Genomic DNA, 17,944 nt, shown 5'->3' with positions numbered 1-17,944 from the left:
TTTGAGGAAACGGCGGGGGGGGAGATGCCTCGAATTCCAGCTTGTACCCCTGAAATACTACTTGAAGGATCCAGGGATCCACCTGTGAGCGAGCCCACTGATCGCTGAAATTTTTGAGGCGGCCCCCCACCGTACCTGGCTACGCCTGTGGAGCCCCCGCATCATGCGGTGGACTCAGAGGAAGCGGGGGAAGAATTTTGATTCTGGGAACTGGCTGACTGGTGCAGCTTTTTCCCTCTTCCCTCGTCTCTGTGCAGAAAGGAAGCGCCTTTGACCCGCTTGCTTTTCTGAAGCCGAAAGGACTGTACCTGATAATACAGTGCTTTCTTAGGCTGTGAGGAAACCTGAGGTAAAAAATTTTCTTCCCAGCTGTTGCTGTGGATACGAGGTCCCAGAGACCATCCCCAAACAATTCCTCACCCTTATAAGGCTCTATGTGCCTTTTAAAGTCAGCATCACCTGTCCAGTGTCGGGTCTCTAATACCCTCCTGACAGAATGGACATTGCATTAATTCTGGATGCCAGCCAGCAAAATATCCCTCTGTGCATCCCTCATATATAAGACGACGTCTTATGTTCGCAAAATAGTATCCCTGTTTGACAGGGTTACAGACCACGCTGCAGCAGCACTATCTGCAGGTCTCAGTCTAGTACCTGAGTGTGTAAATACAGACTTCAGGATAGCCTCCTGCTTTTTATCAGCAGGTACCTTCAAAGTGGCCGTATCCTAAGACGGCAGTGCCACCTTTTTTGACAAACGTGTGAGCGCCTTATCCACCCTAGGGGATATCTCCCAGCGTAACTTATCCTCTGGCGGGAAAGGGTACGCCATCAGTAACTTTTTAGAAATTACCAGTTTCTTATCGGGGGAACCCACGCTTTTTCACACTTCATTCACTCATTTGATGGGGGAACAAAACACTGCCTGCTTTTTCTCCCCAAACATAAAACCCTTTTTTAGTGGTACTTGGGTTAATGTCAGAAATGTGTAACACATTTTTTATTGCCGGGATCATGTAACGGATGTTCCTAGTGGATTGTGTATATGTCTCACCCTCGTCGACACTGGAGTCAGACTCCGTGTCGACATCTGTGTCTGTTATCTGAGGGAGCGGGCGTTTTTGAGCCCCTGATGGCCTTTGAGACGCCTGGGCAGGCGCGGGCTGAGAAGCCGGCTGTCCCACAGCTGTTACGTCATCCAGCCTTTTATGTAAGGAGTTGACACTGTCGGTTTATACCTTCCACCTATCCATCCACTCTGGTGTCGGCCCCACAGGGGGCGACATCCCATTTATCGGCATCTGCTCTGCCATCACATAAGCCTCCTCATCAAACGTGTCGACACAGCCGTACCGACACACCGAACACACACAGGGAATGCTCTGACTGAGGACAGGACCCCACACAGCCCTTTGGGGAGACAGAGAGAGAGTATGCCAGCACACACCAGAGCGCTATATAATTTAGGGATTAACACTATATTGAGTGAATTTTTCCCAATAGCTGCTTGTATATACAATATTGCGCCTAAATTTAGTGCCCCCCCTCTCTTTTTAACCCTTTGAGCCTGCAAACTACAGGGGAGAGCCTGGGGAGCTGTCTTCCAGCTGCACTGTGAAGAGAAAATGGCGCCAGTGTGCTGAGGGAGATGGCTCCGCCCCTTTTTCGCGGACTTTCCCCCCGCTTTTTTATGGATTCTGGCAGGGGTATTTATCACATATATAGCCTCTGGGGCTATATATTGTGATTATTTTGCCAGCCAAGGTGTTTTTATTGCTGCTCAGGGCGCCCCCCCCCCAGCGCCCTGCACCCATCAGTGACCGGAGTGTGAGGTGTACATGAGGAGCAATGGCGCACAGCTGCAGTGCTGTGCGCTACCTTGGTGAAGACTGAAGTCTTCTGCCGCCGATTTTCCGGACCATCTTCGTGCTTCTGGCTCTGTAAGGGGGACGGCGGCGCGGCTCCGGGAACGAACACCAAGGACGGGTCCTGCGGTCGATCCCTCTGGAGCTAATGGTGTCCAGTAGCCTAAGAAGCCCAAGCTAGCTGCAAGCAGGTAGGTACGCTTCTTCTCCCCTTAGTCCCTCGATGCAGTGAGCCTGTTGCCAGCAGGTCTCACTGTAAAATAAAAAACCTAAAATAAACTTTCTTTCTAGGAGCTCAGGAGAGCCCCTAGTGTGCATCCAGCTCGGCCGGGCACAGAAATCTAACTGAGGTCTGGAGGAGGGTCATAGTGGGAGGAGCCAGTGCACACCAGATAGTACCTAATCTTTCTTTTAGAGTGCCCAGTCTCCTGCGGTGCCCGTCTATTCCTCATGGTCCTTACGGAGTTCCCAGCATCCACTAGGACGTCAGAGAAATAGGATTTTAATTACCTACCGGTAAATCCTTTTCTCGTAATTCATAAGGGATATTGGAGGAATCTAGTACGATGGGGTATAGACAGGGTCCAAAGGAGCCGGTGCAATTTCTTCAACTGGATGTGCTGGCTCCTCCCCTCTATGCCCCCTCCCACAGGCATATATAGGTAAAACAGTGCCCGATGGAGAAAGGACATACTTGAGAGAAGGAATATAACAACAACGAGTGGTGAGATTCAAACACCAGCACACCACTAACAGAAAATGACAAGCAACAGCCGGTAATAAAACAGCAACAACTGAACAGTTAACCATATAAAAGAAAACCTGCAGAAAAGTCAACGCACTGAGGCGCGCGCCCAATGGGGCAGATGTGTTAAGCCTGGAGACGGCATAAGCATAAAGAAGTGATAAACCAGTGATAAGTGCAAGGTGCTAAATGCACCAGCCAATCAGCTTCTAACTGTTAATGTACACAATGGAGCTGATTGGCTGGTGCGTTTATCACCTTACACTTATCACTGGTTTATCACTTTCTTATGCCTTCTCCAGGTAAATACATCTGCTCCAATATCCCTTATGGGCTACGAGAAAAGGATTTACCCGTAGGTAATTAAAATCCTATTTTCTCTAGCATCCATAAGGGATATTCAGGGAATCTAGTACGATGGGGACACCCCAAAGCTTCCAGAACGTGTGGGAACGTTCGGAGACATCTACAGCATCACCTGCCCAAACTGGGAATCCTCTTTGGCCAGGGTATCAAACCTGTAGAACTTCACAAAGGTGTTCTTCCCCGACCAGGTAGCAGCTTGGCATAGTTGCAAGGCCGAGACTCCACGAACAGCCGCCCAGGAAGACCCCACCGATCTTATAGAGTGGGCCTTCAGAGACTGTGGAACAGGTAAGGCTGCTGACACATAGGCCTATTGGACAGCAAGCCTAAGCCAACGAGCAATGGACTGCTTTGAAGCATGGCAACCCTTTTTCTGCGCATCATATAGCACGAACAAGTGTTTCTGATCCGAGCCGTTCTCTTGACATAGATCTTCAAGGCTCGCACAATGGGGGTAATTCTGAGTTGATCGCAGCAGGAACTTTGTTAGCAGTTGGGCAAAACCATGTGCACTGCAGGGGAGGCAGATATAACATGTGCAGAGAGAGATAGATTTGGGTGTGGTGAGTTCAATCTGCAATCTAAATTGCAGTGTAAAAATAAGCAGCCAGTATTTACCCTGCACAGAAACAAAATAACCCACCCAAATCTAACTCTCTCTGCAAATGTTATATCTGCATCCCCTGCAGTGCACATGGTTTTGCCCAACTGCTAAAAAATTTCCTGCTGCGATCAACTTGGAATTACCCCCAACATCCAATGCCTCCGGAGGAGCAGAATTGCCAGAACTTGATGGAACCACAATAGGTTGATTCAAGTGGAACGCAGAGACGACCTTCAGCAGGAACTGCTGCCTAGACCTGAGCTCCGCTCTGTCCTCATAAAAGACCAAGTAAGGGCTTTTACACAATAAGGCCCCCAATTCTGAGACACGCCTAGCAGAAGCCAGGGCCAATTACATCACCGTCTTCCACGTGAGATACTTGTCTCCTACCGCCATCAGAGGTTCATACCAAGAGGACTGTAGAAACTCCAACACTACATTCAAATCCCAGGGTGCTGTGGGCAGCACAAAAGGAGGTTGAATGTGAAGCACCCCTTGCAAGAAGGTCTGAACTTCTGGCAATACTGACAATTTCTTCTGGAAGAAGAAAGAGCTGAAATCTGGACCTTAATGGAACCCATAAGCCCTTACCCACACCAACTGCAGGAAACGTCCCAAGTGGAACTCCGCAGGCGGATACGTACGGTCCTCGCACCAAGAGACATATCTCATCCAGATATGATGATAATGTTTTGACGTCACAGATTTCCTGGCCTGAACAATGGTAGCAATAACGTTTTTGGAAAGGCCCTTGTGAGCTAGGATGTTCCCTCAACCCCCCTGGCCATCAAACATAGCCGCCGTAAGTCCGGGTAGACAAACAGACCTTGTTGAAGATCTCTTCTCAGTGGCAGAGGCCAAGGGTCTTCAACGGACATGTCCAGAAGATCCGCATACCATGCCCTTCGAGGCCAATCTGGGGCAATCAGAATTGCCTGGACTCCTTGATTCCTGATTCGCTTGAGTACCTTTGGGAGCAATGGAATCGGAGGAAACAGGTAGACCAACCGGTAAGGCCAAGGCGACGTCAGTGCATCTACTGCCCTCGCCTGAGGGTCCCTGGTTCGTGAGCAATACCAATGAAGCTTTTTGTTGAGACGAGAAGCCATCATGTCTATTTGTGGCAGCCCCACCGGTCGATGATTTGCTGAAACACCTGATGGTGAAGCCCCCACTCTCCCGGGTTGAGATCGTGACGACTCAGGAAGTACGCTTCCCAGTTGTCCACTCCCGGAATGAAGATTGCGGACAGTGCTCTTGCTTTTTTTTCTGCCCAGAGGAGTATCTTTGACACCTCTTGCATGCAGGCCCAGCTTTTTGTTCCTCCTTGTCGATTGATGTACGCTACTGCCGTGGCGTTGTTCGACTGTACCTGGATCGCGTGATCCCTGAGCAGAGGTGAGGCCAGAATCAGAACATTGTAGATCGCCCAAAGTTCCAGAATGTTGATCGGAAGGAGGGCTTCGTGGGCTGACCACCCTCTCCCTGAAACTGAGCCCCCTGGGTGACAGCTCTCCATCCTCTCAGACTCACATCTGTCGTGAGGAGGATCCAATCCTGAATCCTGAAACTTTGGCCTTCCAGTAGGTTGGAGGACTGCAGCCACTACAGGAGGGAAATCCTGGCCTGAGGTGACAGCTGTATTATGAAGATGTGATCTGGACCACTTGCTCTGGAGATCTAATTGAAATGTTCTGGCGTGGAACCTTCCATACTGTATTGCCTCGTACGAGGCAACCATCTTCCCCAACAATCTTATGCAAAGATGGATGGATATTCGAGTAGGCGGAAGAACCATGCAGACCATCTCCTGAAGTGTTCTCGCTTTTTCCTCTGGGAGGAACACTTTCTGGGCCACAGTATACAGCAACATTCCCAGGAACAGGAGCCGTTGAGTTGGCTCCAGGTGGGTCTTCTATAAATTGAGGATCCACCCATGGTGTGACAGAAACTGAATAGTGTGGTCTATATGGAGCAATAAAAGCTCCCTGGATCTCGCTTTTATCAAGAGATCATCCAGATAAGGGACAATATTGACCCCCTGAACATCATCTCCACCATCACCTTCGTGAACACCCTTGGAGCTGTGGACAGGCCGAAGGGTAGCGCCTGGAACTGGTAGTGATTGTTCAGTAGGGCAAACCTCAGGTAAGCCTGATGAGGTGGCCAAATCGGAATATGGAGATAGGCAGCCTTGATATCCTTGGAGACCATGAATTCTTGTTCTTCCAGACCCGCAATCACTGCTCGCAAAGATTCCATCTTGAACCTGAAAACCTTTAGGTAAGGGTTCAAGGATTTCATATTCAAAATGGGTCTTACCGAACCATCCGGTTTCGGTACCACGAACAGGTTGGAGTAGTAACCCTTTCCCTGTTGTTGTAGTGGCACTGGAACAATAACTTGGGATTGGACCAATTTTAGGATGGCCTGTTGCAGCGTAACACGCGTATCCTCCAAAGCTGGCAAGCTTGATTTGAAAAATCATTGGGGAGGAGCACCGTCGAACTCCAGCTTGTAGCCCTGAGAAATTAGGTCCTTTACCCAGTTATCCTGGCAGGAACTTTCCAAGATGCGGCTGAAGTGATGCAGCCAAGCTCCCACCTTGGGGTGGGTGGGCACCGTCATGCTGAGGCCTTAGTGGAAGCTGAACTGGTGCTCTCCTGAGAAGCAGCGATCGCTGGTTTTCTTGTCTTACCTCTGGTGACTCTAGCTGCATTGGAGGCACCTCTGGCCCTAGATCGAAATCTGTTAGACCGAAAGGAGTAGATGGCCCAAGGTAGGAACGTCTAGCCGGTGGGGCCCCAGAGGGGAGAAATGTGGATTTCCCCGCAGTAACTTTAGAAATCCACGTATCCAATTCCACCCCAAAGAGCCATTCCCCTGAAAAGGGGAGAGACTCCACACTGTGCTTGGACTCTGCGTCCGCTATCCACTGACGCAACCACAAAGCCCTGAACGCCGACACTGCCATCGTAGATGTCTCTGCATTAATATTGCCTATCTCCTTGAGAAAGTCACACAGGACGCGTGCAGTGTTGTGAATGTGTTTCAGGAGAGTCACTGTAGTGACCAGGGACATATCCCCAGAGAGGCCCTCCTGAATCTGAGTAGCCCACGTATGAATGGCATGAGTCATCCAGCAACCTGCTATGACCGGTCTTTGTGATGGACTTCAGTGTAGTCTCTATTTTTCTATGGTAAATGAGCCCGGAGCTGGCAGTACCGCCTTTTTAGATAGGCAAGATACCGATACGTCAACAGCCGGGGGTTCTTCACAGATTTTCCTGCCTACAGGAGCAAATGGGAAAATGTACAAAAACCGTCTTGACACTTGGTATTTTTTATCTGGATTTTTCCAGGCTAACTTAAATAGGTAATCTAACTCTGCAGAATCAGAGAAAGTGACACTGAGCTTATTCTGTGTGAAGAAAAACGACTACTGTGCCGCAGCGTCCTCTAGAGGGAGTTTTAACACGTCCCGTATAGCTAAAATGAGGGGTTCAATACCCTGTGTAGAAGAGGAATTCCCAGTAACGGGATCCAATTCCTCCCCCTCCTCCTGTATCTCCTCATCAGAGTCTGAGAGAAAAGCAGGTAACCCACATTTAAGTGGTCCTGAGTTAGAGAGGGGGGGCTGTGGAACATCTGTCCTTGCAGTTAGGTCTGCAACAGCCTGCTGCAGTTGTTGAGTTTTTTGAGCATTAGCAGTGAGCTGAGATGACATATCTGACATCATGGATGTTATGGCACCTAGCCAGGAAGGCTCTTGACCCTCCCCCCAAGTCCCCTCACTGAGCTGTGAGGACTGACTACATTGTTCACATGATATGGAACCAGATTTAGAGGGAGAGAATCTGGTGTGACATACACTGCATAATTGGTGTTTTACCATGTGTACAGTAAACAACACTTACATACACCTACACACAGACAAGTAATACAATGGCAAGCCTATCTTTACTGTATGTGAGAGGGAGACAGAGAGAAGGGAACAGCACACCCAAGCTAAACAGCACCAGTGAGACTGCAAGCAGTTATATCACAGTGAAACACTGGAGTTTTTGACCTTTTCAGGACACAGATCATGTACAATAGCGGCTCTCGCCCTTTGCTACACCCCTGTACCAGTTTTCCTGCGTATCCCGAGTGTCTGGAGGAGCTGTGTGTGCCTGCTGCTGCAGCTGTAAGCAGAGGAAGGCGCCAAAACACCACAGGACCCGCTCTGAGGAAGCTCCACCCCCTTTAATGGCACCTGAGTTTCAATTATATTTATATCGGTAAAGTCTCCCTAGGAGTGTAAAAACATCACAAAAATAACAAAGTTTTAAAAGAAACTGAAGAAAACTCTCTGGAGTTCCAGAGTGTGCATCCTCTCCTGAGGGCACTTTTTTAAAACTGCCTGTGGGAGGGGGTATAGAGGGAAGGAGCCAGCACACTTAGTTAAAGAAATTTAAAGAGCACCTGCTCCTTTGGACACCGTCTATACCCCATCGTACTAGATTTCCCCAGTATCCCTTATGGATGCTAGAGAAATTATAGTTTTTGTGAATTTTGCAAGGAAATTATTTGATGGCCTTTATTATATCTACTGAATGGTATGTCCAACAGAAAAAGTCTCTTGCAGCATTCACATAACAAAAGAGCAAGTAGCATCTCTGAAATTTTATGTTCTATAACTAGGTGTAAGATAGCGTTCTCTATTATCAGCCATTGAATGCTCTAAAAAGGTCTTCTGATGCCATTCTTCAATCACAGTCAGCAGATCATATTCAAGAAGGGGAGATGTACAGCTGTGCATATCACCGCTTAATATGGAGGCCCAACATCACATATTTACTATACCATGCAAGGAAAATCTTGGTGGTCACAAGGTGCTGTCAAAATGGTAGGAAGTGGAACATAGGCATCTAGAGACCAATGCCGCTGATTACAGACCCCACAAGAAGTCTAGTATGTATAATGAACTGCCTTATATAGAACATAACTGCAGCCGATAAGACAGCTTGAAATAACATGTACACACTTGCATGATTTATTAAGCAGCTTTGAAATCTGATGTCATAAATGAGTCTATCAGTTTAACAGCACCATGTGGAGCTCATGGACCATAATTACTTCACTCAATATAGCACACTGTATTTAGTGCTCAGAAAGACTGACAGCAGAGCACAAGCTGCAATACCTACTATAACAAATTGCAAACCAGCTTCCTAAGAACTTCCTACACATTTTATAAGTGAGCATCCTGTTTACAGACTGAATGCCACAGAATAGGCATTTGTAGAATGTATTTGATTATAGATCAAAGGTTTCTCTAGGAGTTCATGGCCCAGATTTTGTAGATATTTTTACTTAAACACAAATAGCAGATTAATAGCCAAGCACTTGCTAATAGAGTCACCTATTTAAATCTGCCTCTACAATGGGACTGTTACTCATTTACTGTATGTACTGTACATTGTTGATAGAGTATTTGCAGTGGCGGTTCTTGCCACGGGCAAGCGGTACTTTTGCCCGGGGCGCCGCCTTCCGGAGGGCGCCGGCGCCATCCGGAGGGCGCCGCACCAGGGCAAGAACCGCCACTGTGCCCCCCGCAGTGCCCTGCTGTGCTCCCCGCTTTGAAGGGAACTAGACGCGTAGCGTCTAGTTTCCCTTCATTGAGAGGACCTTAGTTGTGCGGTGCGCGATGACGTCATCGCGCACCGCAAGCAAAGGTCCTCTCCATGAAGGGAAACTAGACGCTACGGTCTAGTTTCCCTTCGTCTTGAGGACCTTTGCTGTGCGATGCGCGATGACGTCATCGCGCACCGCACAGCATAGTGGCACAGACACTAGGGGTCATAATTGACCTCTAGTGTCTATGCTGTTCTATGGGAGAGACGTAATAACGTCTCTCCCATAGATCGAAGAGAGGAGAGCAGAAGAGCGGCGCCGCCGGCGGAGGGGGTCTAGGTCAGGAACGGTGATGGTAAGTACACTTTTTATTTATTTGTATTTTTTCTTTCAGCGCTTTGACCACGCCCCCAATTTAAGCCACGCCCCCATATTTTGCCCGGGGCGCCACAAACCATAGAACTGGCCCTGAGTATTTGTACAACTAGAGTAGATGCACACATTTTAAGATGGGGAGAAACAGGACAACACCTGCTTACCTAAACAAAGTATCAAAGTGGCTTAAAAAAGGATGCTAAGTATTCTTTAAAACTCTCACCTGGCCCCTGTAAGTGCACATGATGATTGCATAAATGGATGAGGCAGCACAGGGCCATAACTGTGAGTGGTGCAGTCACACAGACCACAGGGGTGTGGGAGTGGCACCCTTCAGCAGGGCCACCCAGAGCGTCCTTTGGATGCTCCAGACATGCACACTGCAGCTTGTACAGCATTCCGGAGCTTACAATGCTGTACTTCCCGGCGCTGGTGGCCCCAGCCCCTCGTGTGACATCAGGGCATCATTTGGTAAGGTTGCAGTGCCGCCCTGCTATGGCACTGAGGTAGCACATATTAACACATACCTTGATTTGTTTTAATGTTTTCTGTCATACAACCTAACCAAACAAGTGAAGTTAACCGATCCCCCATATGATACTTTGTCATGGGCAGTAAGGATGGTGTACTGGTTAGCAATACTGCCTCACAGCACTGAGGTCATGGGTTCGATTGCCACCATGGCCCTAACTGTGTGGAGTTTGTATATTTTCCCCGTACTTGCGTGGGTTTCCTCTGGGTGCTCCGGTTTCCTCCCACAATCCAAAAATATACTGGTAGGTTAATTGGCTCCCAACAAAAATTAACCCTAGCATGAATGTGTCTCTGTGTACATGTGGCAAGGAATATAGGGGCAGATGTATTAACCTGGAGAAGGCATAAGGAAGTGATAAACCAGTGATATGTGCAAGGTGATAAAGGCACCAGCCAATCAGATCCTAACTGTTAATTTACATATTGGAGCTGATTGGCTGGTGCCTTTATCACCTTGCACATATCACTGGTTTATCACTTCCTTATGCCTTCTGCAGGTTAATACATCTGCCCCTCAGATTGTAAGCTCCACTGGGGCAGGGACTGATGTGAATGGACAAATATTCTCTGTAAAGCGCTGCGGAATATATATGTGCGCTATATAAATAACTGGTAATAATAAATAATAATAATGAAGAGCTAAGATTTTGTATTTAGTGTGTGTATCAAGAGAGCACATATTCATGTTGGACTATGAGCAGTATAAGATGCTGCATTGGCTCTCTAAGCTGTAGCTAAAGCTGGCACATTAGGTGGCATTACTACGTCACGTCCAAGTGGTCACTTACTGATCAAGTCACTATCTGTGTGGAGTGTGTATGTTCTCCCTGTGCTTGTGTGGATATCCTACTTGTTCTCTGGTTTCCTACAACACTCCAAAACAGACTGGCAGGTTAATGAACCCTAGTGCGTATGTGTGCCCATGTTATAGGGAAATATAGATTGTTAGCTCCACTGGGGCAAGAACTTATGTGAATGACTGTAATATTCTCTGTAAAGCTCTGCAAAATATACATGCACTCTATAACGAACTGTCTATAAAATAATACAAAATAATACCCCCCAGCTGCGATAATGAACATGCAAAGTGTCCAGATAAGTGCAAAGATTGGTACAGGTACACCACCGATTTTCCGGCAACCGATGATCCGGAACCTCTTTTAATCCGGACAATTTTGATTTGTCCGGATTAAAGGGGGTTAGGGACATCCTTTAATCCGGAACATTTGCTGCGCATGGGCGTAACACGCAATACGCGCAAGTGTCAGTGGGTACAGCTTCCACGGACACTGCAGGTGACACAGCAAGCATCAGTGGGGCTGTTATGGCGTCCAAGGTCACAGCAAGTACCGCACATGGGCGGAACACACAGCCTGAGCTGATACCGGTTTTGCTTATAAACAGTTTTGCATACACTACTGTGTTTATTCATTAATTAATATTATACTGTAGCATATATTTTACTATTTATTGCTTTAGAAATGTTCTGAAGGTGCAAAATTAGTTTCCACCGTTAATCCGGCAAAATCGATAATCCGGCATGGCACTGGAACCGAGGATGCCGGAAAATCGGTGGTGTACCTGTACCTAGATAGATCTGATAAAACAATGGAGCCTAGGAAATGGAACCTATGCTGTGGGTAGATACAAACTTCACTAGTCTGTTGTACATTTAGAAAGCAGTTGCCCTTTGTACACGTTTAAAGTGACACCAGGAAATGAAGCACAGCATGCTAGCAGAATAGTTTAATAACATAAAGTACCATAAAAAAGGACACATTCTGAAAGCTTAAAATCATGGAAGTAATGCATAGTTTTTAATTCCATACAGAATGTTGTAGTACTGTGCATGCCCTTCACTATGAATATTTGATACAGTGCAGAACCTGACATACCTGCACACCAGCCTTTGGATGTATTGGTAACAATGAAATGGAATGGTCACCTAGAGACAAGTCCTTACTTACTGGGATTCCAAACCATGGGTTTCTCTTACCTAAGATTTCCTTTTGCAGATCGTGACATTTATTTTTCAATTCCTTTTCTATTTCACGCAAGTCTTGAAGCTGCTGTGATGTCAACCCCACAGAATCGGAGACACATTGTAGTTCTTTTATCTGATTTTGGAGGCAAACATTTTCTGACTGGGATTCTGCAAGCTGTTCATGAAGGCTCATTATTTCTACAGAGATAAAAACAAAGGGGGGGAAAGAGAAGATTTTAGTGGTGGGTTACAACTATATTTGTATATTATATTCTAATGAATACATTTCACATAACAGCATTGCAGACTAATGTGTGGAGAAACGAATGTCATAAATATGTACTGCTGTCAGTGCCTATATTATTAGAAATACCTCATCTTGGCATTACTGAGAAGTCGCAAGGAATTTTAGAAATATTCTCATACACTTTACAAAAATAGTAAGTGAACATGTCAGATCTATAAATACTGCAGTGAGATAGCTGTATTCTTCCACTAACAAGCAGCTTAGAGGGAACATAAAAATGTCATTTTCTGTAAAATGTCCTTGGCAAACAGGGAGTGTTCTGATTATTCGGGACCATCAGTATTGCTGCAGGGTGCGGTATATCCCTTTTAATAAGGACAGCTCCATAAGAACATTGCATGGCAACAGTACTGGATTATCTAAAGGTTACACCACAGTTTTGCCCTGGGCCAAACAATAAAATAAATATTCAAAGCTGCCCTTTGGTTAGAGGATACTTGAATGAGACACTTTTGTTTTTACAGGAGTGCATGGCTGCTGGTCGGTAATGTATTAGGAGTACAAAGCGGGTGTTACATGCTTTAATGCATATTACAATGAATGCATCCTTTATAGTTTCTGGAATTATTAAATAAAGCTAAAACTGTCACTACATGCCAAATCAATAAACCGAGACTCTAACAAGAAGAATGACAGCGGAATAGGGTTCCAATCACTAGTCATGTTGTCATAGGAACAGGACAGGAACAGGACAGGTGTTCTAACTGCATTCATCCTCACTGACAACACACAATTGTAATTGCAAGTGATTCAAGCAGTTAATCATACATCAATGAAGTTATTTATTTCCACTTCCTAACATGTATAATGCATGATAATGCAAACATTGTTACCATTAACTGCTCTCTCTCACATATATACAATATATACTGTATGTGTAGATGGAAACCTGTAACTGGATACAGAAAGACCAGTGTCTGGAATATATTCCATCACATGTGTATGCCACAATAAAATTGTTTTATTTATTTTATCACTTCGCTTTAAAATCTGTATTTTCTCTTTAATGCCCTCTTTGGAGACACAGGGGCAGCCTGATGCATCTCCGAGCTGCGGAGATCAGGCAATAGTTACCAGTTTAGGACTGATGTCATAAATACTTGCTCTAGAACTCTGATTACTAATACGTCAATTTTCATCTAACACATTGATCCAATGATCATCCATCCCCAAATTCCTTGAGAACCAGTCAAACATTACAGTCAGTAATCTTACTCAAAGTAACATTCCATCAAGGTTAAATTCCCTAAGGAAAAATGTATAAATAGGGTAATAATAACATAACTGTACTCATGTTTTCATATCAAATGTTTAAATTATACTTAAGTAAAGAAGTTTTGAACAAGGAGTCATAAAAAATGATTTGCATGTAGACAAGCACCCCAAACCACTCCAATGAGATAGAAGAAGGGGGGCAATCTGACAGTCCAAGAGATAAAACCATGAGAAATGTATAGAAGGGATCAGTTCTATTTGGAGCAAATGTTAACCTAAAAAGAATTGAAGGTCTAAACGGTTAGTGACAGTAATAAGAACAGGGGCCATAAGAATATATGCTACTTCATACATGCTTTGCTCAGTTATAAAATGTTATTACAGCCTAATTAACAGTTGTGCTTTTAGAATGGGATCCGGTCTCTAGGTCGACAGTAACTAGGTTGACAGTGTCTAGGTCGACCATTATTGGTCAACAGTAACTAGGTCGACAGGGTCTCTAGGTCGACATGTTCTAGGTCGACAGGTCAAAATGGTCAACATGAGTTTTTCACTATTTTTTTCTTTCTTTGAACCTTTTCATCCTTAACGGTCCACGTGGACTACGATTGGAACGGTAATCTGTGCCAAACGAAGCGGTAGCGGAGCGAGGCTCCTTGCCCGAAGTTCGCTCGCCATGTGACAAAGTTCAGGAGGGAAACATTCTTCAAAGGAAAAGAAGTATTAGAACTCGAGGGCATACATTGAGACTGGAGGGGGGGAGGTTCAGGGGAAATTTAAGGAAAAATTACTTCACAGAAAGGGTAGTGGATAAGTGGAATAGCCTCCCATCAGAGGTGGTAGAGGCTGAGACTGTAGGGCAATTTAAACATGCTTGGGACAGGCATATGAATATCCTTACAAAGAATCAAGGTTAAAAAAGGGTTGAGATTGCCTAAAGGATAAAATAAAAAAGGGGCAGACTAGATGGGCCAAGTGGTTCTTATCTGCCGTCAAATTCTATGTTTCTATGTTTCTATGTGAGGGGACATAGTGCATGAATTTGGGTTCCCGGTCACTATACGAAGAAAACGACACCCAAAAAAAACCTCATGTCGACCTTTTGACCTGTCGACCTGGACCAGGTCGACCTAAAGACCCTGTCGACCAATAGTGGTCGACCTAGTTACTATCTACCTTCCATACCACACCCTTTAGAATAATGTAATAAAGAATCATTATCTAAACCATGAAATGGTTTCCCTGTCCCATTCTGTTTGGAGATCTGGTATATCTGAGAACAAGAAGGCATGCGCTATATTTAATTTTAACAGTAATCATAAAGACAATTTCAAATGATCTAAGCGTGAACAGTCACACATATGGTGCTTTCAGCCAGGCATCATTCAAAAAGTACATAACACAATACATTCTACAGCAAACACTGAAGCCGGGTACACACTGGATGATATTGTGGACGATGTGCTTGATTCTGACACATCGTCCACGATATCGTCTTGTGTGTACGCACTACGTCGCCAACGATGCACGCTCCCGCCAGTGAGGGCCATGCTGCACTCCAGTGCATATGCACTTGCTGATGCTGCCTAGTCACGACGTTAATGAGATTGCTCTGGGTACATATTGTTTAATGTGTACCCAGCTTTAGCCTGATTGAGAAGTGAAGCCGACTTTTTAAAATTATTGGGGACGGGGTGACACCTTACATCCAACATATGACTCAGAAAAGGTGTGGATAAATGGATAAACAATGTTAAGTTCAACAGACAATAGGTCGACACCAAATGGTCGGCATGCATTAGGTCGACTGGTACAAAAATAGGATTTTGGTACTTACCAGGTAAATCCTTTTCTTTGAATCCATAGGGGGCACTGGAGTACTCTTGGGATATGGACGGGCTTCCGTAGGAACAGCACTGAATATTTAAATTTAGAACACTCCACCCCTCCATATCCCCGAGTACCTCAGTGTTTTTTACTGAGCCGAACAGGAACTATAGAGAGGTTGACAATGGAGTATTACATATAACATAACGGACAATAACGAAGTTGACACATAACGTTACTGACAACTAAACAGCTGACACCCTAACCAGCACTTGATAATTTGAACCAGTCGGTGAGAGTGTGTTACCATAAGATCCTCAGAACTCACCACAACTAGGTAAAACTGCTCTGGGTGGGCGTCCAGTGCCCCCTATGGATTCAAAGAAAAGGATTTACCTGGTAAGTAACAAAATCCTATTTTCTTTATCATCCACTAGGGGTCACTGGAGTACTCTTGGGACGTACCAAAGCTTCCCCCGTGGGCGGGAGAGCTGTTTGGCACCTGTAACACTAGGCGGCCAAAGCTAGATGCTGATGCCGCAAACGTATCAAACTTGTAAAAGCGCACAAACGTGTGCACTGAAGACCATGTAGCCGCACGGCAAAGCTGCGTCGTAGAAGCTCCCCGACCAGCTGCCCATGAAGTTCCCACAGAACGTGTGGAATGAGCGGTTACTGATGTAGGTGGTTGTAACCTAGCATAAAGGTAAGCCTGACGTATGGTTAGTTTTATCCATCTGGATAAGTTTTGTTTAGACGCTGGCCAACCCATCTTGGCAGCATCATAGAGAACAAACAACGTATCCGTCTTACGAACTGAAGACGTTCGGGATACATAAACGCGTAATGCGCGTACCACATCCAGAGTTCCAGAATGTGCTGTCAACACAGGAACTACTATTGGTTGATTGATGTGAAAAGATGACACTACCTTTGGTAAGAAAGCGGGATTCGTCCGAAGTTCCGCTCTGTCATCATGAAACACCAAATACGGTGACTTGCATGACAAGGCACCCAAATCCGAAACACGCCTTGCCGAAGCTAAGGCTAGAAGAAAAATTGTTTTCCAAGTGAGAAACTTTATATCCACTTGCTGTACTCTCAGGACACCTTGGAGAAAAGTGCGTATAGACGGCAATAGAGCCAATCGTCTTTGAAAGTAAATTGACAAAGCAGATACCTGCACCTTTAGTGTAGATAAACGCAGTCCTCCATCTAACCCTGTTTGTAGAAACAACAAAAGGCGGGATAACTTGAAAGATGATGTCGGAAACTTCCGAGCTTTACACCAACCTATATAGGCACGCCATATTCTGTAATAATGAGCTGCCGTAACCGGCTTCCTAGCTCGTAACATGGTTGGTATAACCGATTCTGGAATGCCCTCTCTTCTTAAGAGGGCGGTCTCAACAGCCACCCCGTCAAACGCAGCCGCGCTAAATCGGGGTAAAGGAACGGACCCTGTTGTAACAGGTCTGGACGTAGTGGGAGCGGCGAAGGATCGTCTGCGAGTAGTCCTCGGAGATCCGAGAACCAAGCTCTCCGAGGCCAATGAGGCGCCACTAGTATGACTGTGACAGACTCTCTTTTGATCCGTTTTAGCACCAGAGGGAGCAACGGAAACGGTGGAAACAGATACACAAGACTGTACGGCCACGCGACAGTGAGAGCATCCACCGCCACTGCCTTTGGACTCCCGGAATGAACACGGCCGACAACATCACCTGGTGGCATTCCGCCCAATTGAGGATTCGAGCTACTTCCCGCATTGCCATGCGGCTTCTCGTTCCTCCTTGTTTGTTGATGTATGCGACCGCCGTCGCATTGTCTGACTGCACTTGGACAGGCTGAGAGCGAAGCATGTGCACTGCTTGTCGTAGCGCATTGTAAATTGCGCGGAGTTCCAGGACATTTATAGACAGCAATTTTTCGTGATCCGCCCAGAGACCCTGGAGCTGACAATTTTGAATTACCGCTCCCCAACCTCTGAGACTGGCGTCCGTAGTTAGAATTATCCAATTCCAGCCTCCGAACCGTCTTCCTGCGGTTAAATTGTGTTCCTTGAGCCACCAGAGCAGAGATACTCTTGCCCTTGGCGACAACCTCACCCTGTGGTGAATCTGCAGATGCGAGCCCGACCACTGGGCGAGCACATTCAGTTGAAATGGACGCGAGTGAAATCTTCCGAACTGAAGCGCTTCGAAAGCTGCCACCATTGTGCCTAAGAGGCGAATGCACAAGTGTACAGACACTGTGCGTGGCTTGAGCACTAATTGTACTAGATGGCGTAGAATTTGTACTTTCTGCTGTGGTAGGTAAATTCTTTGATTGACCGTATCGAGAATCATACCTAGGAATTGAAGGCGTTGAGACGGAATTAGATGTGATTTCTTGAAGTTGACAATCCAACCGTGGTGAACCAGTACATCGTATGTTAGCAGCGCATGTTGGAGAAGTATCTGTTGAGACGGAGCTTTGATGAGCAGATCGTCTAAATACGGAACTA

General features: G+C 46.0%; 1 protein-coding gene across 2 annotated transcripts in view; it reads right to left on the bottom strand.

The window, feature by feature from the left end:
* Positions 1 to 17,944, bottom strand: part of LEKR1 (leucine, glutamate and lysine rich 1) — a 267,560-nt gene that overhangs the window by 105,524 nt on the left and 144,092 nt on the right. For both annotated transcript variants that reach the window (XM_063916122.1, XM_063916123.1), the window contains one exon: positions 12,102 to 12,287. In XM_063916122.1, the coding sequence (XP_063772192.1) occupies positions 12,102 to 12,287 (186 nt within the window). The remainder of the gene's footprint in view (positions 1 to 12,101; positions 12,288 to 17,944) is intronic.

The sequence above is a fragment of the Pseudophryne corroboree genome, chromosome 4, assembly GCF_028390025.1.
Source record: "Pseudophryne corroboree isolate aPseCor3 chromosome 4, aPseCor3.hap2, whole genome shotgun sequence".
Classification (NCBI taxonomy): Eukaryota; Metazoa; Chordata; class Amphibia; order Anura; family Myobatrachidae; genus Pseudophryne; species Pseudophryne corroboree.
The sequence above is the reverse complement of the archived record's forward strand: the minus strand, read 5'-3'. Positions and strand labels throughout refer to the sequence as shown.